Genomic DNA, 17445 nt, shown 5'->3' with positions numbered 1-17445 from the left:
AAAAGCCTACACAGAGAATTGCCATGCACTAGCAGCTGAGAATGAACGTGATCGTTGCTTCAAATCATACCTGGCCGTAAGAGGTTCTGTAATGGAGCCTGGAGAGACGTTCATGACACCTACCGCTGTGCGTAGAACTTCATAGTGCAAGCAGGCAGTGTGAAAACTGACATGCGCTGTCGCACATCTCACGCCATGAAGTCCCCAGCTCAGAGCATCGACTTCCTTGCAGCAGGTACATTCTGTAATGCTCGGTATGACGATACACAAACCACAAGTACACCACTCGGTGTTTTCTAGTCGTTCCGTACGCGTATCAGGGACATGAAGTGTTTGGTCATCGTCGTCGCCACCGCCAGAATCATTTCTGACATATCTCCAGCGTTTCGAACATGTTCAAAGTTATACGGACGGATAGTTTCCATTGTTCTCTTCAGCCGCTGCGAGACATGCGCATAGGGTAAGACACTTCTACGTTATCATCCAAGATGGTGGCGCCCATGCGACACGCCCCCAACTTTGCCTTCTTGTTTCTCTCTTCCTGACAGGCCTAGGTAAAAGCTTGTTGTGCCAATGAAGTTGTGGCAACTAGTACTTTGATTAAACATTAACTTGTATTAGAGTGGGAGTTCTCCTTTAACAAAGAAGTAGAACACAATTGCTTCACATGACCTCTAATGTCTATAGAAAAACTCTGCTGTGTATTGGCACAATAACAGATGTAACTGTTGATATCTATATACAAATACACACATACGCACGCACGCACGCACGCACACACACCACACATACAAAAACACTCAAACACACACACACACACACACACACACACACACACACACACACACACACACACACACACACACCAGTATGATGTCATTCATGTGACCAACCATATAACGAACAATGTCATGGTATGTTGTTTGAAATAAAATGCCAATTGGCCAAAAGGTATATCACTGGAATACCTACAAGTCAACAATACCACGAGTAATACCATCGACGTGTGATAAAATCAACTTAAACAAGAGTAGTTACCTTAATGTATTTTAATCAACTAAATTTATTAAATATTGCGTATACACACACACACACACACACACACACACACACACACACACACACACACACACACACACACACATCCTATGTTTATTTAAATTGTATATTGTTTCTCTTGTAATAAATATTTTGTAGTAGTAGTTTTGAAATAGAATTAATTGTCTGAATACTTTTCTAATTGCATGCATAAACCCTATTGTTAATTTCATATTATTCAATTGCACGCAGAAAATAAATTTGCCATACATAGTACACAATTTGCAGTGGATGCAACAGTGCAAATATTGCAATTACTAATGTGCGTAGCGACTACATTCAAAATGATTTCAAGAAAATTAAATTTGTATAACCGCAAAACATAGCAATTATAAATCACTTTACCAGCGGTCAAATCTATTTGAAGTCGATCAGTGTCAAGAAAACAACGTTCAGCAGATGTCGTTCAAAACCGAAGCCCCATTGAATAGACGTTACAGGTTACTGTTCGAAAGGTGAGTAGAAGGAGAGCACTTTGTTTATGTCAAAATGTGAAAATTGTGGATGTAACATGTCCACTAACTACCGACAATCAAAGGTTGCCACAGCGGCTAAGTCAACACAGCATATTATACAACATATATAGAGTATATTATACCGTGTGTGTGTGTGTGTGTGTGTGTGTGTGTGTGTGTGTGTGTGTGTGTGTGTGTGTGTGTGTGTGTGTGTGTGTGTGTGTTAGATTTGTTTGCCCACTGCTTGTGGGCAAAATATAAACAAATTGAAATATATGTGCATATATATATATATATATATATATATATATATACATATCACAAAACATTGTCAACATTACAGATGGCTAGTCTGTCCAAGATCATTTTAGCATTATACTGCCAAAGACTAAAAGAAAGTTGTTGCAGTAAATGTTTTATAGCTTATAGACCGTTGTACCTTAGTTAAAACAGTTCTTCCAGCAATAATTTTTGAAATTTCTAAAAAACTAGGAGACCAAACTCCCAGTGTCTCTACAACTAGAGGATAGAAATCACACCCAGCTGCGGTAACTTCATTTTCATACCGTGCAATCTTATCGGAGTCTCCTTCAGCAGCTGCTGCTCCTGGTTAGGTGGCTAATTCTAAAAGATACGATGCCTGTAAGGAATTGCTAACGGTCATATCAAAATACGCAGCTCGGCCCTGCAGGAAATCAAGATCAAACACATCCCCTGGCCTGGCATTGATGTAGTTGTTGCACCGTTGCTCCTTCTTGTAGTCGCGGTTGTCAACAAGAATTGTATTGAAAATGACGTCACAAAGTGTGTCATGCCTTTTATTTCTTGGAGAGCCATGACAATAATCCAAGACATGATCTCCATGTGGATCGATGACAGTACCACAAGGACACCTAACGGACGAAGGAGGAGATGGAACCACAGGAATGCCAAGCCACACACACACACACACACACACACACACACACACCACACACACACACACACACACACACGTACAGTATAAATAGAGTATCCATACAGTAGATTATACAGTATATTATACAAGATATTATGTAGTATACAAACAGTATACATATATATATATATATATATATATATATATATATATATATATATATATATAAGTATATTATACAGTATACTATGCAGTATATATACAGTATATATAAGTATATTATACAGTATATTATACAGTTTATATATATATATATATAAATATATATATTTATATATATATATATAAATATATATATTTATATATATATATAAATATATATATATATAAATATATATATATATATATATATATATATATATATATATTTATATATATATATATTTATATATACAAGCTAAAAAATATCTAGCTAGTATCATTTTAGCTTGTATATATATATATACAAGCTAAAATGATACTAGCTAGATGTAGTTTAGATGGTACTGCTAGTCCCCTATGGGACCTATAATATAATATATATGTTTATATACTAAAAAAAAAAAAAAAAAAATATATATATATATATATGTATATATATATATATATACATACATATATATAGTAAACATATATATATATATATATATATAGTATACATATAGTATATATATACTATATGTATACATATATATATATATATATATATAGTATATATAGTATACATATATAGTATACATACATATATATATATATATATATATATATATATATATATATATATATATATATATATATATATATATATATAGTATACATATAGTAAACAATTCGATGCATGCATGTACACACTGCATATCGACGTACAGTTGAATATAACTAATTAATACTAAAACAGACGGAAAATGATTTCAAAAAAAACGAAAAGATTCTATTTATTATGGATCACATTACCTGTCGTCCATTTAGTATAACTTGAATTCTATCTGTAGAAAAAGCATTCTAGAATAGATAGCTATGCAAAATTGTGAGCTCCTTTGAAAAACTTCCAAATCGCTACACCGTAGTCTTGATAATGTCTGTAGTCGTCACAAATCTTGGTCGAGGCTCTGCCATTCGTGTTACAGTGATCACAGCCGTGTAGTCCCAAAATGGGGTCTCGTCTCAATGTAGCGATCAATCGATGCCGAATTGTTTGTGTAACTGTAAGAAACTGTTGCAATTGTAAATGGCGCGTTCTAAGCGTCACCTTGGTGGGTTTAGTTGTCACACGGAACGCCTACCTGCCCACACCCACGCTCACGCACTTGCTCACCTAACTCAGCCCAAAAAATTGCCCAGGCAGGTGGGCGCCCGGTTGAAGGCAAAGACCTACTTACCCTAACTAGAGGGTGACAGGAGTGCAAGTGCTCGTAGGACCACTACTATGCAATTAGTGTGAATGAAATCTATAACTGCTTTGCGTAATTAATTGATTAGGCGCCAACAACTGCACGTACACTCCTGATACAATCACTCATCAAGTGAGGTCATTGCGCAGCTGTACAATCTCATTTTCTTGCAGAGTATCATGCGTTCTACTGGTGAGCTTGTCTTCTTGTCGCTCTCAGTTTTGTCTGTTTTCTTCCTCTCTCTTGGACGATGCCAGTTTCCCAGACAGTGCATTACCAACGATGGCGGCATGTTCACAGTTAAGGAAGAATGTTGCCCTGAAGAAATACCTGGGAATAATGCTACAAGATGCGGCGGTCAAGGTAAACCTTAGAGATTATCAGCTTGTGATGTACGCCTGCGGGGATGGTAAGAACGAGAGATACTGTACACATACTGTCTGCATAGGAACGGGACGCTGCACGTCTACCATGGCAAGACAGCTGAAGCTTGTCAGCCAAGGACGTATATTACAAAAGCAAATTTTACAGTCAAACATGCTCTGGTAACGTGGTTTCAATTGACATAGAGACCAGTCTCGTACACGCCCTCTAGAGCGTAATGGGTACGTGAAATACTTTCCAGATGCTACCCTAGAGTTGATAAAAAATGTCTATACAGATTTAGAATATCGAAACAATATGGTTGCCTTTAATTTTTTTATTTGCCATAGCTTCACTTTGTACTTCCTTGATTTCTAGTGTCCTAAAATTCTTACCTCATGTTGAAAGTATGTTAGGGCGTGGTTTCGATCTATCACATTACTTTCGTTATTATCTAACTTTGTGCAAATTTATTCAACCTGCTAATATTAATTTTAAACTAATCATTCCTTTCTAGTTTTTATAGCCATCATATTAAGTAGCTAAGGCGTCACTCAAGTCAAGCAGTACACCACTGAACAAAATTGGAAAGAAATTAGAAGTATAGTCCAAGTGGAAGCAGACAGATACTTTTGAGTCGGTTATTGGTTTGTACCTCTATAGTTGTGTAGGGACCAACTGCTAGTCTTACATGCACCTATGCAAGCAAACACACACTATACAATCATTATTCGCTTGCTTTGAGCTTTGCAATCACGTGCACATAACTTTTTTGCAACTATATTACTAACATGTATTGAAAACAATGGATATATCATGTATAAAACCTTCTATTTCAATTTGATTTAGGCAAAGGAGTCTGTGTCGCCTTGAATACAAACGACTATCGTCAGCAGCTCAATAGAGCCAGCTACTCAGCTTGTACAAATAACGGTATGACGCCATCTTGTCATAATTTTGTTGTCTATATTAAATTGAGCTTTCATTCGCTCAAAAAGTTAAATCTTATGCAAAATCGATGCTGTAATAACATCCAGTGTCCTCTTTTCTAATTTTTTTCAATGTCATTTTTAGACCCACGAATAGGATGGCCCTACTCATTTGGTGTGAGAAGATACTGCAAGTGCGAAAATAAATGGGATGGTCCCGGATGTACAGAGTGCGCTGAAGGATACATAAAGGACTCGAACAATAACTGTGTTGTCCGGACAGGATCCCAAATGCTAATCCGTAAAAACGCATTGAACATGAATGACGAAGAATGGACGACATTTTGGAGAGTTGTCAACGAGTCCAAAGTTACATACAGCGATTACTTAGTGTATAAAGGAAGTGCAACCACAACAACAGACGGGAATCCTCGTCTTTCCGGTAACTTCACATTTGTTGACAACGTGACCGTTTACAATGTTTTCGTCTGGATGCATTATTATGCAACAAAAGGAAATGTTGACAATCAGCCAAAGCAATGCGATTTTGCACATGAGCAGTCCGGGTTTCTTACTTGGCATCGCGCCTGGCTACTTTTTGTTGAAAGAGAATTGCGAAAATTGAGTTCTACGCCGAACGATTTTGCAATTCCTTACTGGGACTGGACAGACCCGAGCTCAATAGCTCCACTGTTTAATAACAGTAAGCGATCACGAATGGGCAAGAGCTATTTCTACGACGGTGTCGACAATACGCCTAAAGTCATAGAGTACACGGATAATGAAGCGGCCAATTTTGAATCAGACGAATGGCAAACGGTCTGCGTCAGTGGTAGAAACGAAGGACCGAATATCGAGTCCGTGTGCGACCCATCTACCCCGGATAACGACTATGTGAAACGATGTCTTGGATGTATTGTGGGAGCTTTGGATGACAGAGAGCTACCAACTGTGGACGAACAAGAAAAGATGTTAAAGAGCGCGACCTCGTTTGATGCACCGCCATGGAACAAGGAGCCCAATGGTGTCCAGAGCTTTCGAAACTCGTTGGAAGGCTGGGTTAATATATCTACAATCGATCAACCAGGACAATCAAAATATCACGAGTTTCACAACAGGGTTCATATTTACATGGGTGGAATTATGGCTGACGTTTCGCCAGCTCCTAATGATCCAATTTTCTTGCTCCATCATGCTAACATCGACCGTCTCTTTGAAGTATGGTTGAGAAAAGTAGACCGAGGAGACTACGTGCCGAATAGTAATCAAGCCATTCATCCGGGACATGCCAAGAATGATTGGATAATACCAATTGTTCCCTTTGTAACGCATGGAGACATATACAAGACCGCACCGGTTCTTGGATATGAATACGACAATATCGAGTTCCCAGATGAACCCACTATGGCTACTAAAGCTAGTGCAGCTACTGAAGCTACACAAGGGACTGGAGCAGCTGTACACAGTACGTAAATTTTAGTTGAAATTGAAACTACAATTTTGTAATATTGATTTTTTGGTTGCAGTGGCTGTTCCCGCTTTGACGCAAACATTTATGGTTGCTGCTGCTGTTCTTGTTGGCTTAATGTGTCACTATTTTGCTTGAAATGTTGGACGACAGCTGTCTAATGAATACTAGATTGCTGAAGCTGCTGGTTTAGCTTGTAGAGCATCGCGGTTGGAAATGCTAATTTGCCGTAATAGTCATCCATGCAGTACTTTGTTACTAGTCTATCAGCAGTTTGTCCCTCTGAATGTTGCTGTTTGCAATTATGCAAATTTTTGAATACAAATCATTGCATCTCATATTGACCAAGTCAATAAATTACGTTGATCACAGTTGCGTTTAACTGGCCTTATAACTTCCCATGATCATCCGCTGCTTTAACATTTTCTTCATGTGTGATCTTTCCCACATTGCAACACCCAAATAGCTCTAATGCATCTCAAACAGAACGTGTTGAGGCGTAGACTATCCGTCCTTATAGCCAGTTTTCTGATCCATACAAAAACGTCAGTATAACTAAGTTTCACAACATTCTGACCCTCGCCTGTTTGCTGAAGCTTCTGTTAGTAAAACACCTTTAACAAGCTCTGCGTAAACGCCGGTAGAATATTCAAAAGTTTGAAAGACATTCTTAAGACAATCTCCTTGTGAATCAATCAAGCTATACCTACACACTTCAATGAACCTCTCAACAGAGTCGGAACATCTCAGTTGTTTGTGATTTATATGTATTCAAATTAGCAGAAGTCTCAAAGGCATCTACAATTCTCTGCAACTCTGACTGAGATTGTATTTCATCGTTTAAACTAATAAAACGGATATAGACGCCAATAGTCGACTGGCAAAAGTACAATTTGCGAAAGTAGTCTGGCCATGGCCTGACCAGCCTGTTCGGTTCCACCGACCCTGTAAAAGAGAGCTAAGTTTTTATGATTAAAGTTTCAATAATAACCTGTTTAAATAATAATAATAATAATAATAATAATAAATTGTCTTCATTTTGGGGTTCCAGTGGAGAGCAGATGGTACCGGCATCATCCTGATAGCTACGCTTGTGGAGACGGATGACATTACTATGATGTGGGCTACCACCATCACCATCCCCACTGCCAAGAAGATCAAAGCCAATCGTTTAGACATCTGTCTCAGAAATAAAAAGAAAAACACTTGTCTTCTTATTGATATCAGCTGTCCTGCTGATGGCAACATTGGCAGGAAACATGCTTAGAAGATGGCGAAGTACAGCGACTTGCGAGTGGAGATAAGCCGCTTGTGGCATTGTCGAACACTGGTGGTTTCGGTGGTCTTGGAAGCTTTGGGCAGAGTCCAGGCAGGTATTGCACGGTGGCTGGACATTATTCCATGTCATCACAACCTGCAGCACCTACAGAAAACAGTGCTTCTGGGATCTACTCGGATCCTTCGTAAAGTCATGTTTTCTTTCTAGACTGCCGTGATGGTCTAAGTACTTCTGAAGCAGGGTTTGCTTCCGGTACTTGTAATAGACTTTACAAACCAGACTGATCTGGTTGAGCACGACAATAATGGATGAAGCGCATCACGTGTCTTCACACTGACGTGACTCGTATCTACAACCTGCTGGTTCAGAATCCAGACTCTGCACCCGACTGGTTGTCCAAGGAACAACCACTCTGATTCCTAAGAATAACAAGACTGAATAAGCCAAAAACTTCCGGCCTATCACGTGTCTGTCTGTCTTCTATAAGACCCTCACCTGAGTCATCAGGCAGAGGCTGGTAGGGCTTTTGGTTCAGAGAAACCTCATGGCTCTGGAGTAGAAGGGTTTTAGATAGAGATCTTTTGGTAGAAAGGATCAGTTGTTGATCAACAGCTGCTTACCGAAGACTTTGAGACCAGGCACAAAAACTTGAGCATGGCTTGGGTGGACTACCAGAGAGCCTATGACAGCGTGCCACACAGTTGTTTGCTCCAATGCCATCAGATGCATAAGATCAGTCCAGTCTTTTGCAGGTTCTTGTCATGTGCCATGCAGAGTTGGAGCTCATCGATGGTGCTTTCTTGCGGGAAGAGTACGATCAAGAAAGGCTAATGCATATCAGGAGGGGTATTTTCCTAGGTGACGCACTTTCTCCACTTCTCTTTCTCCATTTCTCTTCTGTAAGACTCTCAATCCTCTGAGTTAGGAGTTGAACAGAACCGGTTACGACTACCGGACGACCACTGGGGATGGTGAGACTGCCAAACGTCAGCTCATCGGTCATCTACTTTACATGGAGATATGAAGCTGTATAGTAGAAGTTGTGATCAGTTGAATGGGTTGTTTCACACGTTTCGTACCTTCTCTGATGACGTCCAGATAGAGATTGGTCTGGAAAAATGTGCTATTGCACACTTTGTCAACGGCAGACTATCTGGACACAACTCTGAAGTGACTTTAGAAAAAACGGACACCATCAACTGTCTGGAACCGGGTCAAGTCTACAAAGTACTTGGGTTTAGATTGGAGTAACGGTATTCAGCACAGCATGATGAGGGAGAGACTTCGTCGTGAGTACTTCCGCAGAGTGAAGTTGGTTCTCCGGACTGTGTTGTATGGTCGGAACAAGATTCTAGTCATCTATAAGTTTGCACTACCGGTTCTCGGTTACAGTTTTGGCGTCATTCATAGGAGGTGCACGGACCTGTAGCAGATCGATCGACGGACCAGAAAGCTCCTCTCTATGCACGGTGCCCACCATTCTTCTGCAGACGTAAATAGTGCAGATGTCGAAACATCGGTTCGTTAATTAGAACAAACGGCTCTAGATATGCTACTAGAATTTGACAGGCGCAGAATACGAAAAACGACGTGTAGGTACGTGAGTGTTTGAGTAAAGAGTCGTGTTGTATGTACATTGTACTCTTTGGTAAACAGCAGATATGCATGAAGTCTTCGTTGATTACAGCTGTAACTGGAAAAGTATGCATTTAGGAAACTTAAAGCTAATGCTAGTCCTAGGAACAACCGCAATATATTGAGAAGAGGCGTTACCATCCCAGACCCGTGGAAGACGATTTTGATTCGTTGCTACACTGGTCTGGGAGGCCGAGGTTAATATCAGCCCACTGCTAGTAGAACTAGAAATAGAGCTAGCGTACGAATTTTACATCTATCAAATGATACCCCTCTAGAATGCAAACAGATTTAATTAAACTGAACACGTACTTCGCCTCTACGGCTACTACGGTCCCTAACGCCTCTACACCATTGGGAATCCGAAAAACCTGTCAGATTTATAGGTGTTTTGTGGGGGTTCATAGGGCGTGGCTACATAAAACCACAAAGCTTGAAACTCCACACCTCTTGAACTACACCTTCTGCCGTACACTGCGGTTGCAAGAAGCGCTTCCAGCATTTTGCGGCTTACATCTTGACCGTTACCATCTGTAAGCTCAACTACAACAGAGAAACACGCAGATGCAATGCTCTCAACGGAACTACGGCAAGAGTTCGTAGTGCAGTCCATTACCCACAGTAGCCATTCAAAATCCTGAAACACACCAAACCCCTTCCATAACCCTAGCAAAAACTTTGTAATTTGCCAAGTTCGCGGTATTACAATTGTAAGACAGTAGCAGCAGTCATTACTGATCTAGGACTTGGTGAATATCGTACAAAAATGGCAGCAGAACAATTATTGCAAGTTAGCTTTAGCAATTCGTCAATCTTGTATACAGATACTAATCTTGAGAATGTTTCTCAAGAAATTTCTTATAGACCTGAATTCATAAACCGCGCGCAAATTAACTTGGGCTACAGCTTATTGGGCTCACTACATATTTTGTTAGAGAAATCAAATACCCGCACTTCGGCACGGTTGGCACGAGCAAGGTATTAGGATTCCGTCGCACATCACAACTTGTAAATAGTAATATTCAGTAAAAGTCGTTATTTTTACACCGTAGAGAGGACAACTTCCTATTTTCTTTCTCTTTCTCTAACCCTTTGGACTACAAAAAATGTAATGTTTGTTGACCATGTCAATTTGCCACCCGGGGTGCACCCGTGGTATGGGTGTACTGGTAGACCAAGATCACGCTTACCAAACACACTGCTAGTGTGTACTTTCATACTTTCATACTTAGCGGGCAGTAGACTAGCAATTAGAGTAACAGCTACCACCCGCAGTCTAACAAGATGTGACCAGTATTGCAACATCAGCAGTAGAATCAAGGAGAATCGAAATGAACCAATCGGCATCAAGCTTGGAAATCGGTCTTGAACGGGTGCCTTGCCTGTAGCCAATCACAATCACGCAATGTTCAAATAGGAAAAAACGCGGGCACTTGAATTCAACAGGCAGTTCAAGTTCAACGGTATATATTTGTTTTGGCGGTCGTCTAGCGTCGGCAGCTGCAAGAGGATTACGCATCCTATACCTTCACCTGCAGCAGCGCAGTCCAACGACAGACAAAGACGTGTCCCTAATCCAAAAGGTATACTTTGTCACACCACCGCTCCAGTACCTGCTGCATGGTCGCCTACAATGGTCTTGCCTTATCTAGATTTCATCTACGAAATTACATTGTAGTACAGTCTTGGTTGAGCGTGGTCTAGGTATCAGAAACATATAGTTAGTTTGATTGTCGCTGAAAATTTTCAGATTTACATTTCCTGTTGGTATTGTACGTAGGTAAAACATCGATGAAGATGCCTAGCCCACCAAAGATGTCGACAGTTTCTTCATGTTACAAATTCGCATAGGGCTAAGATTGAGGCTTTTGGAGAAGATTCGATAATACAAATACAAGTACCTCTCGTCACTTCTTGTCTGCGTTACTGCAGCTGCAACAACTGCTTTCTATTAGAAAACGATGAAATCTCCCAAGTGCTCGACCAAAGGTCACTCATGACGGTTCAACTGAAAGAAACCGCTGCTGAGGTTAGATATTGATCACATGGGCAAGATAATCATCAGAAACCAAGTGAAAAAGCAGACTAGCAACCCGCGTAGTCTTCGATCGCCATGAGAACATTTGATTTGTAGATATTTTTAATCACCTAGCTAAGCCTGCAGTGTACCGCACTGTGGTCTAGTAGCTGAAAAGTAATACATGAACGATTCAAGAATACTCGTGAAACATGCTATATTGAAACTGCGCTATGGCAAAGGCGGGATTTATATAATTATTCAATATTTAGTTTATTTAATTATTCAATTGACAACGTGCTAGAAATGAGTAAACTCTGCCAAGTTTATTTAAGGCGGGACTTCATCTATTGAAACTTTGTATTTATCTTATTAATTAATTTGATTAAGGAAATTTCCAAACAAAACTATACGCATAAGCTAACAGTAACAAAACATATGGATATGCCAGGGTAATTGTATCGCTAACCCTGCATGGTTTTAGAATGTTTGTTTAATAACTCCAAGAATTCCCATGAAAACATCACCAAGGTTTTCTGTCGGATTCCCTGTAGACGCTCGTTTATCGACACAAACGGCCGAAACGAAAGACAAATTTTATCAAATCTTCCTCCCAAACAGCGGATACAGCATAACCAAATGTTCAGACGGGCGTGCTCTCGTCCACCACGACCTGACGTCGGTGTCTACTTTGCTGTGACTTCTGGTCAGTATCCTGTCTCTAGAATGACGTCAAGGCATCAGGCAAAAATAGAGTTGCATTGTTGTATATACAATGAGTTTATACTTGCTCTATCTATAAATAACATATGATAATTCAATTTTTAGTTTACGTCATAAAATGTCGCACCTACACTACATTGAAATTTATTGTCTTCGTATGGACATACGACTGCGTACGCTATCTTCACAACATCAGCGAAAATGGAAAGCTCGTAGGATTTCGTACGTAGGATGCCTCGAAATTCAAAGACATTGACGAAACGTTAAGACGGACTTGAACGGCGCACGTACGTAAACGGACAACGCCGCAAAAAAGAAACGGCAGACTTTGTTTATACACATGTACTAGGCGCCTCCCAAAAATATGCAGGTGCATGTTGTAAGAAGTCTAGGTTTAAAAAACTTTGTTAAAACATGTTGAGGCCCTAATGTAAACAAATCCTATGTTACGCTTTCGTACTTCTAAACTTACCCATCTAGAATTTTTAAAAACTTTTTAAAACTAAATAAATGCAGGGATTATATAAAAAATAATAGACACAAGATCTATAGATAATATAAACTAAAGCCTTATTATTGTTGAATTATTGATATTGTTGAATCGTTCCAACACATATTCCTTACACTTACGTTCAGTGGACTGGAAGGATTTAATAGTGATGTCAATCTTTACTTCGTATTATCCATAGACATTGTTTATATTACTTTTTGTACGATCCCTACAACTAATTCTGATTTCAGAGAAAAAGTTTAGAAAATTTTCTAGTATATATGCAAACTACGAGGCATCAATGATTTACTCATTACGGCTCCATTGAAATTGTATTTGCACCCATGCACACATGTATAAATGTGCCAGTACATTAAAATTTGTCACAAATTTGTCCAACACTCATGCGTAATTAGAGTGGTAGTTGGTATTGTTCCTAACATTACCAGTGAATTTGTATAGCCCCAGTTATTGCATAATAGTTGACTTGGAATAGTAAGATATTAACAATTGGCTAAGAGCTACAAATGTTTTAATAAAGCTACGTAGACAGAGCAACCCAAAGAAGATCTGCAATCTGGGTGTCCCCTATCTATGCTACTCAGGAAGACAACAATGCATAGTATCAATAACAAAAAGCAGTTTTATTGATGAGAAAGTCTTCTTGCTATCGCTCAACTTGGACTCGGTCTTGACATCGTCAGTTAGTTTCCGTGAACGAGTCTAGTCTGGCCGTAAGCCTAGAAATGCAACGGCTTTTCAGACTAAGACAATTAGCTAGGTCATTGCAGCAAATACAGAGCTGGCTGGCACGACAGAGTGACATTTTTGCCAAAGTATAAATTGGAGAGGTGTGATCTAACGCGCGTTAACTATAGAAACATTTTTATCATGTGCTTGTAATATTTTTAAAACAACTGAGTCAGACACGTTTACGAACCTGCTTTATAGCAAAGGCGACTAATGCTATAGAACTTATCAAATAAATTAACTGCAGCAATTTTTTGAACTAGACAGTATAGAGATAGGTGAAAAGCATACTAAATAGCTACGTTGTCTACTAGCTCTAAAGCAGTACTATGTACGCGTCAACGAGTAAGTTTCAGCATGTACTTCGGATGGACCGGTTTTAGCTCAAATGTTGTTACTCTACCATGCGTCGTGCAGATGCATGTTCTCCAGACAGCCTACAACTTCGCTGAACGACGGTCGGTTGCGAGCGCTTCCTGACCAGCAAGCTTGCATAATATTTGCATACACATCCGGGCAATCGTCTGGAACGACTGGACGTTCGCCTCTTTCGACGGCGTCATCGACTTCGTGCCCAAACCGATACTGCTCGAAAGGAAAGCCACGTGACCAAATCTCCCAAAGGACAATTCCAAAACTAAATAAACAAATGTTATAAAATATAACAGAAATCCTTTAGTGCCACTGTATACGAATGTCAAAGAGTACCTGTAGACATCGATGGATGCATCGTATCTCTGTCGTCGTGACAACTCTGGTGCACTCCATCTCACTGTCCCAATACCAACTTCAGAAAAGTCTTCTCGCATTTCGTACAGTGAATCTGTTTGTGACTGATTGTCAATCAATTGCCTATATCTGTTTAACTGTCTGTGTTCGCGCATAGAACGAAGAGATTTTCCAAGACCAAAATCAGCGACTTTAACAACCCAACTTTGGCTAACTAACAAGTTATCACTCTTTACATCTCGATGGATTCTCGGTGGGTCCAATTTGTGAAGAAACTCCATTCCTTTCGAAGCGTCTACGGCGAAGGCAATTTTACGTTTTGAAGTCATTTCAATACTGACGTCGTCCAGTACCTGACGTAACGAGCCTCGCTGAACAAACTCGACAACGAGAAACGGTTGTTCTTGTGGACTCGTTGTGCCTGCTCCGATAAATAGTACAATACTAGGATGACGCATTGTTTGCATAAATTTAATTTCTTGCGCAAATTCTGACGACGATTGCGGATCGTCGTCCCCGATCAGAATTTTTACAGCAACGTCCATATCACGATAATGCGCTTTCCACACTCTACCCGATGCTCCTCCTCCTATTTCACTTTGCAGTCCTATTTCCTTCCAACTGATCTGCCACGCATCATTCAATGTTTTTATGTGATGACGGAATGCCGATTCTCGTGCTCTTCGTGCTTTTATGATGCGCCATAATACAATCACAAATATAGTTACAATAGCTATACCAACAATAACTCCCATTCCAATGTAATAATAAGTTGCGTATTGACAGCGAGAACCAGTGAAACCGATAGTACATGTGCATACGGGAACTTGTGTTGAATTGTTGCTCACAACCAGACATCTCCCATGAAGACAGTAACCCGCGATGCAAACGTTGCATTCCGTAATGGATGACGATCCCTCTTCTTTTGTCGTTGTTCCTTTCGAACACTTGAGACACTCGGTCGATCCTACATTGTAAGTGTAGAATCCAACCTTGCAGAAGTCGCAAGGACTACGAGAAATGTCGCTCGACGCTAACCCTCCAGGACAACCAACCTTCATATACATCACGCCTGTAGAATCGTGCCCGAAATCTACCACATATTCTTGCCAGAATACAAGAGACGACGGTGCAAGAATATAGTCAATAACACTATTTCTCAATCTAGTCGGTCCAGTAGCTATATGAGTTAATGTGTGCGAGTGGAGAATAAACATCCACAAGCTGTCGCTCACATCATGGCGAGTATTAGAATAGACTGTAGCTGAAATCCATAACATTTTAGCTTGAGCAATCATAGCAAATCGACAAGTTACATCACTTCTCACATGATAAGGTAAAAAGTTTTTGTTTGCTATCAAAATGCTCCACGAATTATTGATCAAATTATATTTCCATAATTCTTGGGTACAGACAATGCTACCGTTATGTCCACCAATAACAAACATGTCGAAACCAATGACTGCGGCAGCATGACCAAATCGATGCGGAGGCACGCTCCATTCGTGCTCGGTTATGGCCACATTCTTCCACATCATCTGTGTGAGAGAAAATTTCCAAAGATCATTGAAAACAAAACCAAAGTTATCCGTACCTCCAAACAGCAGAGCTGAGGATGAGTTGGTTGTGACCAGTGTGAAGCCGGATCTACGAGATATAGGATGGGTCATTTGTTGTATGTGATTGTTTGAAGTGATCAAAGTCGTATAGCTGGCTGATACAATCAGCCAAACGTTTTCCTGTATTTTAGTGCTTTTTGAAATATGCCACCACTCATCAGTGTTTATTCCTGTAGCGTTTAGCTGACGTTGTAGTTGCCATTTCATTGTCCGCATGTTCAGAGACCACAACAGGACTGGTGGTACAAGAAGTTGATCGCTTGCAATAGAAACGTCAGACGATGAAACGACAATCCGATAACAGACATCATTCCAAAAAGATTGCAATGCGTAATCTGAAGGAAATAAGATGGTTTTCTTTATTTTCTTCCAAACCCATACTCTCGCTACATCGATTCTCTCTAAAATCAAAGTGCTTGAGCCGCAATGCTCTTCAGACAAGTAAACTATCATTTTACTATCGCTGACTTCTCGTACAGAATACACTTCTTCTATGTTTGGACTATACCCCAAGATGTTTTCTAAGAACGTAGACGTATTAGACAGAGACAGTCGAATAACTGAATGATTTTTTGTAAAGAAGAGAATCTCTCCAGTATCAGACAAAAATATAGGTCTGAAAATTGAATCGGTTGTAGGATCAACTTGAAAACACATTTTTGATTTGTTCCAACTTGATTTCTTTACGGAATATGTTAAAATGCATTTCTCAACAAGGAAAAATAGTATTTTCCCTGGCGGAGCAGATATACCAATAGGAACAGTCTGAATACGATCGGTACGAAGTGAATAGATTCCGACTTTCTGCCAACGATACTTTGTATGTTCAATCACACAGCTGAGCCTGTAACAGGCAAGTTGATTCATCGATTCTCCGCCTTCAAATACGAAGACGAGTACATCCTCATTACAAGCACACGAAGAATTCGAATTTTTTACGGCTACAGCAGCAACAAGATATATGTATACAATATCACTCGTGTCATGTGGTCCACAACCTTCAATCGTTACTCGCTTCCATTCTAGTTGCTTAGTCGTAAAAGTCCAAGTGCTGTTGATATCATAGAGCTGCACCACAATAGCATCTGAACTACAAAGAGTCACTAGCCTTAGTGCGCTCATCGCCGGCGGTCCGTTTGCGAAATTATCGATTGGTTTCCAAGAGTTTGTTTCTTCGTAATAAATCCATGTCGTGTTTTGAAGTTCGAAACCTGGCGGTACATAGTTATGTGGTTTGTTCTTTCCTCCAAAAAGCAATATCCTGTAAAGATAATCTTTCGGTTCTCTCGATGATTTGATAAATAATTGTGCAGATTCAAACTGAGAAACCTGCGGTGTATTGCAAGTCCAAGAATCAAAGCGCTCCCACTTATAGGGAGACTGACAGCTACTGCTGAAACCTAAATTTGCTTTAGTTTCTTTGTTTAGTGTGTCAGTAGATAAGGTGTTAACTGGTGTTGACTTTTGTACTTCGTCTTCTGTGATTTGACTTAGAGATGAGCTCTTCTTTAGCATGTACTGTGCAGTGAAGAGAGTCGATAGCAATGGATACAAAGACAACT

The 17445-nt window shown here is 39.9% G+C and overlaps 1 protein-coding gene across 2 annotated transcripts; it reads left to right on the top strand.

Annotated features, from left to right (window-relative positions):
* The first annotated feature begins 3901 nt into the window (after window positions 1-3901).
* On the top strand, window positions 3902-6976 carry LOC134192988 (tyrosinase-like). Of its 2 annotated transcripts, XM_062661760.1 has the most exons (5): window positions 3902-3925; window positions 4055-4244; window positions 5094-5177; window positions 5319-6638; window positions 6700-6976. In XM_062661760.1, exons 1-5 carry the CDS (start codon window positions 3917-3919, stop codon window positions 6777-6779), a joined length of 1683 nt encoding a protein of 560 aa, XP_062517744.1. In that variant the 5' UTR covers window positions 3902-3916; the 3' UTR covers window positions 6780-6976. The 2 variants fall into 2 exon arrangements, with proteins under 2 accessions (XP_062517744.1, XP_062517745.1); XM_062661761.1 differs by lacking the exons at window positions 3902-3925; window positions 4055-4244 and adding an exon at window positions 4263-4486.
* The last annotated feature ends 10469 nt before the right edge of the window (window positions 6977-17445 follow it).

Source organism: Corticium candelabrum, chromosome 17, assembly GCF_963422355.1.
Source record: "Corticium candelabrum chromosome 17, ooCorCand1.1, whole genome shotgun sequence".
Classification (NCBI taxonomy): domain Eukaryota; kingdom Metazoa; phylum Porifera; class Homoscleromorpha; order Homosclerophorida; family Plakinidae; genus Corticium; species Corticium candelabrum.
This window is presented reverse-complemented; position numbering and strand designations above follow the sequence as displayed.